Below are 11726 nucleotides of genomic sequence, written 5' to 3'. Positions count from 1 at the left end.
TGAAACTCAAAGCAGTATAGCCCCTGGCACTTTACGGAGCTTGGCAAATGCTGGCTCTTTTCCCTTTCAAGTCCCTAACAGAAGGAAGAGAGGACCCCCTAAGGAAATGAATCAGGAGTCACTGGAAATAACAAACATCTGCTTGAGGAGCCCAGGGACGTAGGGTCCTGAGATTTAGAAGCAGCTAACACAGCATGAAGAAATGATTTCCCTGCAGCTGTGCTGGTCTCCCAGTTGGGAATGTTTCCATAGAAGGGGAGAGTCTCCCAGACCATCCTCCATCAAGTCCCATCAAGCCCATCTTCCCTGAAAAACATTAATTTTGATTTTCTGATTCCTTCTGAACATATATATTTTACACACTTATCATATAGAGCCATCCCTTGATATCCACAGGGAATTGGTTCTAGGAATTCTCATGGCTTCCAAAATCTACAGATGCTGAAGGCTCTGATATAAAATAACATATTATTTGCCCATAACCTATGCACATCCTCCCATATACTTTAATCTCCAGATTACTTAGAATACATAAACAATGTAAATGCTATTAATAAATGTAAATGTAGATTGTTGTTATACTGCATTGTTTTTTATTTGTATTTTTTTAATTATTATTTTTTAGTTTTTGAGACAGGATTTTGCTCTAGCGCCCAGGCTGGAGTGCAGTCACATCATCTCAGCTGTCTGTAACTTCTGCCTCCGGAGCTCAAGCGATCCTCCAGCCTCAACCCCCCGACAGCTGGGACTACAGGCATGTGCCACCTCACCCAGCTTATGTTGACATTTTTCGTAGGGTCAGGGTCTTGTTATGTTTGCCCAGACTGGTCTCGAACTGGTCCCTGCCTCGGCTTGCTCGGCTCCTGGCCTCCTTGGAGGAAAATGCCTGTGTCAATGGGAGCATGATGGAGGGTTCCAGGTTGAGGTGGGATGGGGGATAAGGACATGTTTGCATGAACGTGTCCTAAAGGAACATGTACATAAGGAAATGGACTCCCATCTGGAGAGTGAGCTGGGGCAGGCGGGCACTGCAAGGAGCAGGAAGACAGGCCGGATGTCTAGAGGTTGCTCCATAATCCATAGTTCCTTTCGAGTGTCCTGCTTTGTCTGTTCTGGCTTTCGCCCCCACCCAGAAAGCAGGAGAAACCTCAACTGGAACGTCAAATGAGCAGATTCCAGATCTCTGGGCCCAGGGTGAGAAAAGGAAGTTGTATGAAAAGAGGAGATAGGGAAAAACAGTCTCATATTGTGCAACAGGTGAAGTCCCACATTGCCCCACTTCGAGGATTCCATGCTGCCGTTTGTAACTCCTGGTGAAGCATTTCTTCATGAGGCTGCCCAGGCCTCCTGCAGTCTTCCATGGTGGTCCTGCCTCTGTGGAGCTGAGCTCCTTCCTTCCCATTTGCTGAAAAGCAGGCACTAGTGGGAAAGGGACTCCATTGTGAGGGAGGAGACCTGGATTCTGGCCCTAGCCCTGCCTGCTCACTAATGATGAACCAGAGACAGGTCATGGCTCTGCTCTGGGCTGCATCTGACAGATGACAGGATGGACTCTCCCGGATAGGAATCCAGGACCCCTCAGAGCGCCCTAGGTGTCTCTAGAAGAGGCATGCTTCCTAAGGGTCCTGGACCCTGGGTCACGCCTCAGCCCCAGAATTCAGTTGCTGAAGCAGATCTCCCCTTGGGACGCCTCTCCTCATTATAGTTCATCTTGAGGTGTGTCCCTTTCACCCTGGGTCCCTCCTGCAGGGAGGTTTGGCTCACCCTCTATCTAGAATGTTCCCTTTCCTGCCACACTGAGCTATTGGGGGTCACCTCGGTGATGCGTCAGTTGGTGGTTGTATTTGTTTCCTACTGCTGCAAAAAAAAATTACCACACAGTTAGCATCTTATAACCACATATTTATTCTCTTAAAGTTCTGGAGGTGAGAAGTCTGAAACTAGTTTCCCTGGGCCGCACTCCCTCCCTCTGGAGGCTCTAGTGGGGGAACCACTTCCTTGCCTTTTCCAGCTTCTAGAGCTGCATCCTAACACCTCTTGGCTCCTGGCCTCTTCCTCCATCTTCCAAGCCAGCAGCATAGCATCTTGCTTTTGTTGTCACATTGCTACCTTCTCCACTATTGCCAAATTTTTCTCTTCCTCCCTCTTATAAGGACACTTACAACTACATTTAGGGCCTGATCAGGTAATTCAAGGCAACCACTCATCTCAAGATTCTTAACTTGATCATATCTCCAAAGTCCATTTTGCTATAAAAGGGACATTGACAGGTTCTGGGGAATAGGATGTGGATGTCTTGGGGACCATTATTCAGCTACCACAGTGATCTATACCTTGTCTCTGGCCTGGGTCATCCATTGTCTCTCCCATCCCGTCCCCTTGTAATAGAATTGTATATTTTTCTCCAAATCCACACCCTAATCTTACAGGTCATCCCGACTGCTCCTCCCTTCACTTTCTGTAGGCTCTGAGAACATTCTAGGAGAGTGCTCTCCAGCAGAACTTTCTGTGATGATGGATAGAAACTCCATAATCCATGCTGTTCAGCATGGGAACTAGCCACATGGGGCTACTGACCACTTGAAATGTGACTAGTGCGACTCAGAAACTGAATTTTAAATTTTATTTCATTTTAATTAAATGTAATGCAAATGTAAGTAGCCACTTTGCCAGTGGCTAACATATTAGACAGCTCAGATCTAGGCAAATGAAAGCAGAAACTACGGCCAGGCACATTCTTTGCTGTTAGCCTCTCCTCACACCTGTTTTGGATGAGCTCTGCCCCCTAACCTCCTTCTCTCAGTCCCAGCAGAATGTGAAGGAGGCTTCCACTGGGGCTCTGGAATGACAGGGGTGACTAAGGGCAGGACAGAAAGGGAATTGTGTCTGTTTTCCCCAGAGAAGTACAGGGCCCCAGTTCTGCTTTTGCATAGGACTAAGAACACTCAACTGATTTTCAAGGTAGTCTCTGCTTTGTCCTTACTCAACCGGTCTCCCTTTTGACGACCACAGAGGGTGTCACTAGGGAAGGTGTACAGGAAAGGGCCCGAGCCTGGGAGCTGGCACTGGCCAAGGCCCTGCTCTGCTATGTACTTGCTGAGTGGCATGTGGCATGTTACTTCCCAAGCCTTGGCCCTCAGTTTCCATAAAATGAGAGGCTTAGACCAGATGGTCTAAAGTTTCCTTTTAGCTTTAGTAGACTATGAGTCTATGTCCTGAGGATCAGGCTTTATTGTGCATGTAATTCTGTTTCGGAGCCGTGTTGTCTCTGACCCATGGAATAGGCAGTTCTGATTGAAGGATAATTAAGTAGAAGTGGCTTTAGGTTACTCCTGCAACACTTCCAAACAAAACCAGACCTCCATCCTACTGTCCTCATGACAACACTTCACAGTAGCTTGGGCTTTGAGTGCTGATCTTTCAACTAACTAATCTAATCCTCATGATGATCCTGATAATTTCTGGGTCCATTTTAAGTGAAAAGGCTGAAGCTCAGAGAGGGAAGGAGAGAAACTTCCAGGTGCCTGGTCCTATGATGGGTGCTTTACACATCACCTTATAACAGCCCTTCGAAGTGTTTAATATTATCCCCATTTCACAGGTGTGAACACTGAGATCTAATAAGGCAAGATGACTTTCCCAATGTTATGCTGATAATAAGAGGATGAAGTCAATTTTCTCACTCTTCTTCCCCCTTTGCTGTGCTGCTTCCCCTGTTTACAACTTTCCCTCAAGATGTTGAAATGATAAGCTCCTTTTTTGGGGCATTCTTTCATGACACTCCCCAAGCAGACCTACGAGCCTCAACAAGTCACTTCACCTCTCTGTGCCTCTGTTTCCTTAACTGTGAAACTGGGGACAACAGTCCCTACTTCATAATGGTGTGAAAAGCCTCATTGAAAGTACGCAGTGAGATCATGTATGAAGAGTGCTCAGCCCAGAGCTCATATTAAGGACTCAGCAATTTCTCAATCTTACTCCTCTTAGAAACTGTAGTTTGTCCCTCCCAATGGTACCAGGCAATTCCTTTTACCCCCAAATCAAATTAAAATCACAAAGTAACTGTCTGTGTTTTATTTTGAAGTTTTATTATGAAAACACATGGAATTAACAGTGTTATCCATGTATTTGCAGCAGCAGAGAAACAGTGACTGTGGACCATCCCCACAGGGGACACGTATCCTTTGGCTAAACAAATATAAATAATGGAAATAACACCTAATACAATAACACAGCTCATAAAAAGATTAAATTAAGAGAAGGGACAGGAACTGCGGAGAGGAGTCCTGAGTGTGGAGAAGATGCGTCTCATGGAGAAGCGTCCAGGCTCAGGTGACCTTCCCTGAAGACTTCCTGTCTCTGAGCAGCTCAGTTCAGTTCCAGGTCATACACGTACTCCTGGACCCAGGTCTCACTGGGGTCAGCGCAGACTTGCTTGCCTCTTTTGGTCTGGAATCTGTAGAACAAGGAGCGGACAGATGAGAATCCCATGAGACCTTTGAGGTCATCTGGCTTTATCCCTTGCCTGTGGTCAGCATCTTCCTCTGCCTGACCATGGTCCATGTGGGCAGCTCTGGTGCATGGGATCCTTCCTGGGGCAGTGCTGGAACCAGACTCCCTATAACTTCCACCCACTGGATTTAGCTGTGGGCCCCAAGGGTTGCCCATATTAGGAACAAATGGGCATTGCAATCAATATGAACAGATCTCCCCATCCCCTGCCAGCCTGGCAGTGACTCTTCCACATGTCTTTCTAGCACGGTTTAAGAAATTGGTCCCTATCTCATGTGACCTGTCCGACTTCCCCTGCTTTCCTGTCCTCTGGATAACTTCCTCCCCAGGAACCCCCTTCTCTCTCGGCTCCCACTCAGCCGCCTTCAGCACTTGAAAAGTGAGTTCATGACCTGTGTCCTCACTGCTCTCAGGGAAGGCTTCAGCCCTGAGAGCTGCCTCCCCACTGCTCAATCACCCCCTCTCCAAAACAGGCCCCTTTTTAAAATCCAGCCCTCGCCCTTGCCTCCCAGAGCAGCCCAGGGGTTGATACTCACACCACAGCTGGCTGGGAGCAGAGGCTGCTGGTCTCGTAGTAATCTACCACAAAGTTGCGAGGAAGCTTCCTCATGGTGTAAGAAAAGCAGCAGGAGGTGGGAGGGTCTGAGCCCACTGAAAGGAAAGGCCAGGGTGAGATCAACCCTGCACATGGGAGCTGTTTATGTTGGCTTCTAACTTTGCGTCTTCATTGAGCATCTTTGTGGAGCTACCAGAACCCCAAAGAAGGTCCCTTGTATCCATTCCCACCTAACTTGAGCAGGAGTCTTATTCTGAATAGTGAATCTTCAGAGAAGAACAAGAAAGAAATCTAGAAGACTGGAACTGGATTCAGTCTCAGAACACATCGCATCCCCTTCATGTGACAGATGGGGAAACCAAGGCACAGAGAGGGACAGGGCTTGCTTGAACAAGTAATTAGAGGCAGAGCCAGTTCAACAGTCTGACTTCCAGCCCATCCTTTTCCTCTGCTGGTTGCAAATTCTTCAGAAAATAGGAACTTCAATGTTATTGAATATCTACTAGACTCTACATTTAGCAGTACATTTCATGACCATCTTCCTAGCTGCCTTTTGTCCCATCCCCAGATCCCACTGTTTGAGCAGCCACAACTAGAATAAAAGACTCTGCCTACACCTCGGCTCTGGAAATAGCAGCTGCGAAAGTGGACTTACTTGGTGCTGAGAGTGCTGGAGAGCAGAAGGCAGCTGCTAGCGCGAGGAGAGACAGGACCGTCACGCGCAGCTTCATGGTGTTGGTGGAAGACAGGTTTTCTCAGAGGTGAGGCTACAGAACGCAGAAGCTTCAGAACCCAGCTGTGTCCTGTGCTGATACTGAGTTGGGAATCTCTCTTTATAGAGACTCTGAGGCCTGGGACAAATGTGGGGGCTCAGGAGAGTGAGCGGAATTTCCATGGTACAGATGATGTCATGGCTCCTGAAGCTAGCTGAGTGAGGAGTTCCTCTCAGCTTCTCTTCCCCAGGGCGATGTCACCATAGAGCAAAGATGAGGGAGGTTCAGGCGAGAAGAAAAGGGAAGTGGTACAACCAAAGGCAGCGACCGAGACTGGGGAGAGAGTTGCAACCCCCAGAGGAAAGATGAAATGTTCACACCTGCTACAAGTGGCTTGTAGACAAGAACTGTGCTGCTCTTGGTGGTTGGCACCCCCAGATGCTGGAGGGTTCATGTCAGTCTTTCCAGGCTGGCCACAAGCCTGGCCCCAAGGACAAAGGGGGAGCCAGGACCCCGCCCATCCCCTTCCTGTGCCTCTTCTGCTGAGCTGAGAGCCACTGACTTTTGTGCCCCATATGTTTCCTTGGGCATGAAGAGTCCAGCATTGGATGTGCAGAGGAACCCAGAAGGGTGACTCAGGAACATTTGTAACTTCTTATTGGACAATTACCTTGTATCAGGCACCGGGAAAGCTGTCTTACACATATTATTTCTAATCCTACCATAACCCTGGGCAGGGGTGTGTCATCTCGTTTTACAGATAAGACAACTGAGGATTAGAGAGTGGTCCACTGATGCGCTCAGTGCCACACAGCTGATGAATGGCACTACCAAGATTTGAATCAAGATTCATCTGACTCCCAAGTCCATTTTCTTTACATGCTATAGTCTCCAGAATAAACATAGAGTGTGACCACAAAGAGAAACCATTGACTGATAGACAGCTAGGAGCTATTCCACACTCAAAGACCGATTGTATTCGGACTTAATTCAGGAAAGAGATAGAGCTAGTCTGTCCTAGAACAAGGAGGGAATGGAGGAGAAATAAAGAGTTCAGGATATTTTCCTGGACCAATAAAAGAACAGGACAAATAAACCAGTAAGAATCAAGTTTGGAAGACCCAGATAGAAAATGTTCTTCTAGTATAAAAACAGGATTGAGCTGGGTGCAGGGCCTCACACCTGTAATCCCAGCACTTTGGGAGGTCAAGGCAGGCAGATCACTTCAGCCGAGAAGTTCGAGACCAGCCTGGGCAACATGGTGAAACCCTGTCTCTACAAAAAATTACAAAAAAAAAAAAAAAAAAAATTTGGCTGGGAGTGGTGATGCACACCTGTAGCCCCAGCTGCTCAGGAGCCTGAGGTGGGAGGATCACTGAGCCCAGGAAAGTCCAGGCTGCAGTAAGTGGTGATTGTCCCACTGCACTCCAGCTTGGATGACAGAATGAGACCCTGACTCAAAACAAAGCAAAGCAAAACAAAACAAAACAGAATTGTATACCTAGTAATGAGTTTATCCATGTTACAGACAAAATGTGTAATCTGAGGATGTGGGTGTGTCCCAGTCAGTCCATAGGGAATGCCTGTGCTCATGTTAAGCCCTGGCTAGTTTAACAGTTGCTGGGCACCTGTACAGAAGGTGAAGCTTACAAAGGCCCTGCATACAGGAGTGTGCAAAGTTGGACAAATGAAGGAAATGAAGATAATTGGATCAAGATCTCTATCTGCCTTTAGCTCTACTACTCTAACCTGCTGGCTCACCCCTAACCCCACATTGTTACGTGCTCTTCTCTGAGAAAGAAAAAAGAAGAATAAAAAGAGGGAGCCATGATTTCAAACTATACTACAGTGCTACAGTAACCAAAACAGCATGGCATCGGTACAAAAACAGACACATAGACCAATAGAACAAAATAGAGAGCTCAGAAATAATGCTGCATACCTGCAACCATCCAATCTTTGACAAAGTTAACAAAAACAAGCAATAGGGAGAGGGCTTCCCATTCAATAAATGGTACTGGGATAACTTGCTAGCTGTACAAAAAGATTGAAACTGGACCCCTTCCTTACCCCATGTATAAAAATCAACTCACAATGGATTAAAGACTTAAATGTAAAACCTAAAACTATAAAACTATAAAACTATAAAAATATGACAACCTGTAAGATAACCTAGACAATACCATTCTGGGCATAGGGTCTGGCAGAGATTTCATGATGAAGATGCCAAAAACAAATCCCAACAAAACCAAAAACTAACAAATGGGATCTAATTAAACTAAAGAGCTTCTGCACAGCAAAAGAAACTATCAGCAGAGTAAAGAGATAACCTACAGAATGGGAGAAAATATTTACAAACTATGCATCTGACAAATAATATCCAGAATCTATAGGGAATTTAAACAAATGTACAAGCAAAAACAAACAACTCCATTAAAAAGTGGGCATTGGACATAAACAGACACATTTCAAAAGAAGACATACATATGTGGCCAAGAAACATACAAAAAATGCTCAACACCACTAAACATTAGAGAAATGCAAATCAAAACCACAACAAGATACCATCTCAAACCAGTCAGGATGGCTATTTTAAAAAGTCAAAAAATAACAGATGTTGGTGAGGTTGTGGAGAAAAGGAACACTGCTGGTGGGAATGTAAATTAGTTCAGCCATTGTGGGAAGCAGTTTGGCAATTTCTCAAAGAACTTAAAACAGAACTACCATTCAACCCAGCAATCCCATTACTGGGTATATACCCAAAGGAATATAAATCGTTCTACCATAAAGACATGTGCACATGTATGTTAATTGCAACACTATTCACAATAGCAAAGACATGGAGTCAACCTAAATGCCCACTGATGGAAGACTGGATAAAGAAAATGTAGTGTATATATATATATGCCATGGAATACTTCTGTCATAAAAAAAAAAAAAGAACAAGATCATGCCCTTTGCAGCAACATGGATGGAGCTGGAGGCCATTATTCTAAGTGAACTAACACAGGAACAGAAAACCAAATACTGCATGTTCTCACTTATAAGTGGATGCTGAACATTGAGTACACACGGACACAAAGAAGTGAACAGCAGGTACCAGGGCCTACTTAAGCGTGAAGGGTGGGAGGAGGGTGAAGATTAAAAAAAAAAACAAAACTACCTATTGAGTACTATGCTTATTACCTGGGTGATAAAATAATCTGTACACCAAACCCCTACAATACACAATTTACCTATATAACAAACCTGCACATGCACCTCTGAACCTAAAATACAAATTAAGGAAAAAAAGGGACCTACAGCATCTGGGAGCCATAGGAGAGGTTGGAGCAGCATCCTGGGGTACTTCAGGGTCATTACATAAAGTACAAGGTCATCCTACCTCAGCATTCTCCCTTACTCCCCCACCCGCACACACAAGCTGCACTTCTCTCCTCTGTTCTCTCCCCCTTTTCTTTGAACAGCTCTTGCTTCAAATGTTCTGATCGTCACCAAGACCCTTGCCCCCAGCTGCAATGTTCCGTGTTCCCTGGTAGCACATGTGTTGGTACCTCTCCTGGCCTTTCCTAGTCGGTGCAGTTTCATCTTCATGCATCAAGGACCTTACTTTAAGAGAAGCAGAATGTGTCTCATGTTCTCTGGATTCACACAGACTTCGTTATCTATGACATTTTGATTCAACCCAATGTACTAACCATCTGCTGTTTTTCAGGGCAGACAGAGCTGAACGAAGCCCCATCCCTGCCTTCGAAGAGTTCCATGTCTAGAGATGGCATTGACAGTGACAGAAATAACTATGCCACGAGGTGGAATAAGCTAAGTGTCATGTCAGAGGAAGAAACAAAGTGTCAGGAAGCCTGAAGGATGGAGAAGGCTGTCTCTCAGCTGTAGATGAGTAGCTCCAAGTTAAGTCTCAATCCCCACCAGAGCAGCTGTCTGAATGAGCAGGGTGGAGGGATTAGGAGAATGCCTGTTCTGGGTTTCAGGAGAATAATGATTGGTAAAATGAGTGATTAGTCATCATTGAGCCATACAATGAGTTTGTCTGTTGACTTTTGTTTCCTGGCCTTGATCCGATCTTTGGCTCATGGAGGTAAAAGGTTCTGAGGGGTCTTCGTGAAGATCCTAACAACAATACTGTGTCTGCACCCAGTGGAAGTCCACACTGAGAGTAAAAAGGACTTGTATCATTTTGTTTAGCCACCCCAAGATTAACTCCCCCCACCCCAAGATTTAGGCACTGGTGCCATTTGGAACTCCTGGAGGACAAATGTGGAGACTGGAAAGCCAAGGGGAGCCAATAAACGATGATAACAAATAACTCTCAAATACACGACAAAAAAGATGCTCATGTTCTCTAGAGAAACTTCCCTGACCTCTTTCCCAAGTAAATCCTGTGTCCTTCCCTGTGCTCCTACATTCTCCTGAACTATTTCCTTCTTACCACCTATCACATATTGATCTATTCGTGTGGTTGCCTCCCCAACTGGAAAGTGAGCTCCTTGATGCAGAAACTGTGTTATGCTTATCTCCATGGAGGGGATGCGATGAGTAATATGGACTCAAGATGTGAACCCTTATATAGTCAAATGAGTAAACTGAGTATGAGTGAACTGGGTGTTCTGACGTTCCACCCAAAAGGTGATTTCTCAGCCCTGATAGTGTGGTACTTCCCCTTCTCCCCCACGCTCAACCCACACATCCAGCAGTTTTATCATAACGGATACTATTCTTGGACTCAATTCTTTGTAGCTCAGGGTTGCAAGAAGTGACAGCAAGGGTCATCCATGGTTCCAGGGAGCTCCATTCAGGGGTCCACCCCCTCACCCCTGAGCAGGGAAGCCCTTCTTTCCTCCTCATTTGTGGTCATTTAGAGGTTTCCACCTCCACACGCTCGACCACCGCTATATTCATAATTCCATTCTGGGCATTTTTACATTTGTCTTGTCGTGTTATCCTCTCAACTTCCCAGTCTGCAGGCAGGCCCAGCAGCCATAGCAGTAAGATGACCTTGAAAATGTCCTGGTATTTTTTCATTTTCCTCAGCATATCCATGGCCTGTAGTTTTACCTGATCCCAATCTGTTTTGCCACTGAATAGATTAGGAAAGCAAAACCTAGAGAAGTGGAAAGACCTGATCAAGGTCACACAGGATGCATGTCAAGACCCAGGGTCTTCAACTCCCAGTTCAGAGATGACCAGAGTCGCTCTACAGGTATGACCCTCTGAGATTACACGTAGAGGCAACCTCTGATCACAACAGACTCAGTCAATCTGGACATGCTGGCCCCTCCTAGAGTGCTGAGACCACTGGGTGTTGTGGGGTCAAGAGGTAGCCTCTAAGAGGTGGGATGGGTAGAACTAGAGAACCCCTGGAGGGCAAATGTGGAGACTGGAAAGCCAAGGGGAGCTGGAACATAGGGTCATTTGCCAAGATAATAAACCAAGAGGCAAATCCTGTGGTTTTGTCAATATGGTGTCCAAGTCACTTTGGAGGAAATGGGAGCAGAAGCTGAACTGTGAATTGAAGAAACAAGTACACAATTATCCAGAGTGCGGAATTCTTCAGGATGAAATTCGTAGGACAATGAGCTGGTTGGAGTAGCTCATCAGTGACTGCCACACTCTGACTACGGAGCTGGCCGGCCCCACTCTTCTTACCGTGGAAATGGACCTTGGTCGCCTGCCACAGCCTGCTCTTAGTTGTGAAAGGTAGAGGTCAGCAACTTCAGGAGATGTTAAATTCCTGAGAGGGGGTAAAGCCTCACCAGCAGTCATGAGATAAGAAAACTTCCAGTATTCCTTGTGAAGCATCTTCCTGCCAATTGTTTCTGGCCTCTTTCCATGCAGGTCATAGGGAATACTCCAGCAAGAGATGAACGTAATTCAGTAAAGCTTTATTGAGCAGCTACTGTGTGACAGGCATTGTGTCCGAGGGTGAG

General features: G+C 45.9%; 1 protein-coding gene across 1 annotated transcript; it reads right to left on the bottom strand.

The window, feature by feature from the left end:
• Positions 1 to 4071: 4071 nt before the first annotated feature.
• Positions 4072 to 6040, bottom strand: LOC102136805 (C-C motif chemokine 4). The gene is made up of 3 exons (XM_005583502.4): positions 5724 to 6040; positions 5049 to 5163; positions 4072 to 4456 (listed from the first exon to the last, which is right to left on the bottom strand). Exons 1-3 carry the CDS (start codon positions 5797 to 5799, stop codon positions 4369 to 4371), a joined length of 279 nt encoding a protein of 92 aa, XP_005583559.2. The 5' UTR covers positions 5800 to 6040; the 3' UTR covers positions 4072 to 4368.
• Positions 6041 to 11726: the final 5686 nt, after the last annotated feature.

The sequence above is a fragment of the Macaca fascicularis genome, chromosome 16 (assembly GCF_037993035.2).
Source record: "Macaca fascicularis isolate 582-1 chromosome 16, T2T-MFA8v1.1".
NCBI lineage: Eukaryota > Metazoa > Chordata > Mammalia > Primates > Cercopithecidae > Macaca > Macaca fascicularis.
The sequence above is the reverse complement of the archived record's forward strand: the minus strand, read 5'-3'. Positions and strand labels throughout refer to the sequence as shown.

Excerpts from the sequence above, each read along its gene's own strand:
- LOC102136805 (XM_005583502.4), bottom strand. The coding sequence starts at position 5,799 with ATGAAGCTGCGCGTGACGGTCCTGTCTCTCCTCGCGCTAGCAGCTGCC. Across the intron at positions 5,164-5,723 it reads TCCAGCACTCTCAGCACCAA|TGGGCTCAGACCCTCCCACC; the intron begins GTAAGTCCACTT and ends CTTTCCTTTCAG. Across the intron at positions 4,457-5,048 it reads TGCTCCCAGCCAGCTGTGGT|ATTCCAGACCAAAAGAGGCA; the intron begins GTGAGTATCAAC and ends CTTGTTCTACAG.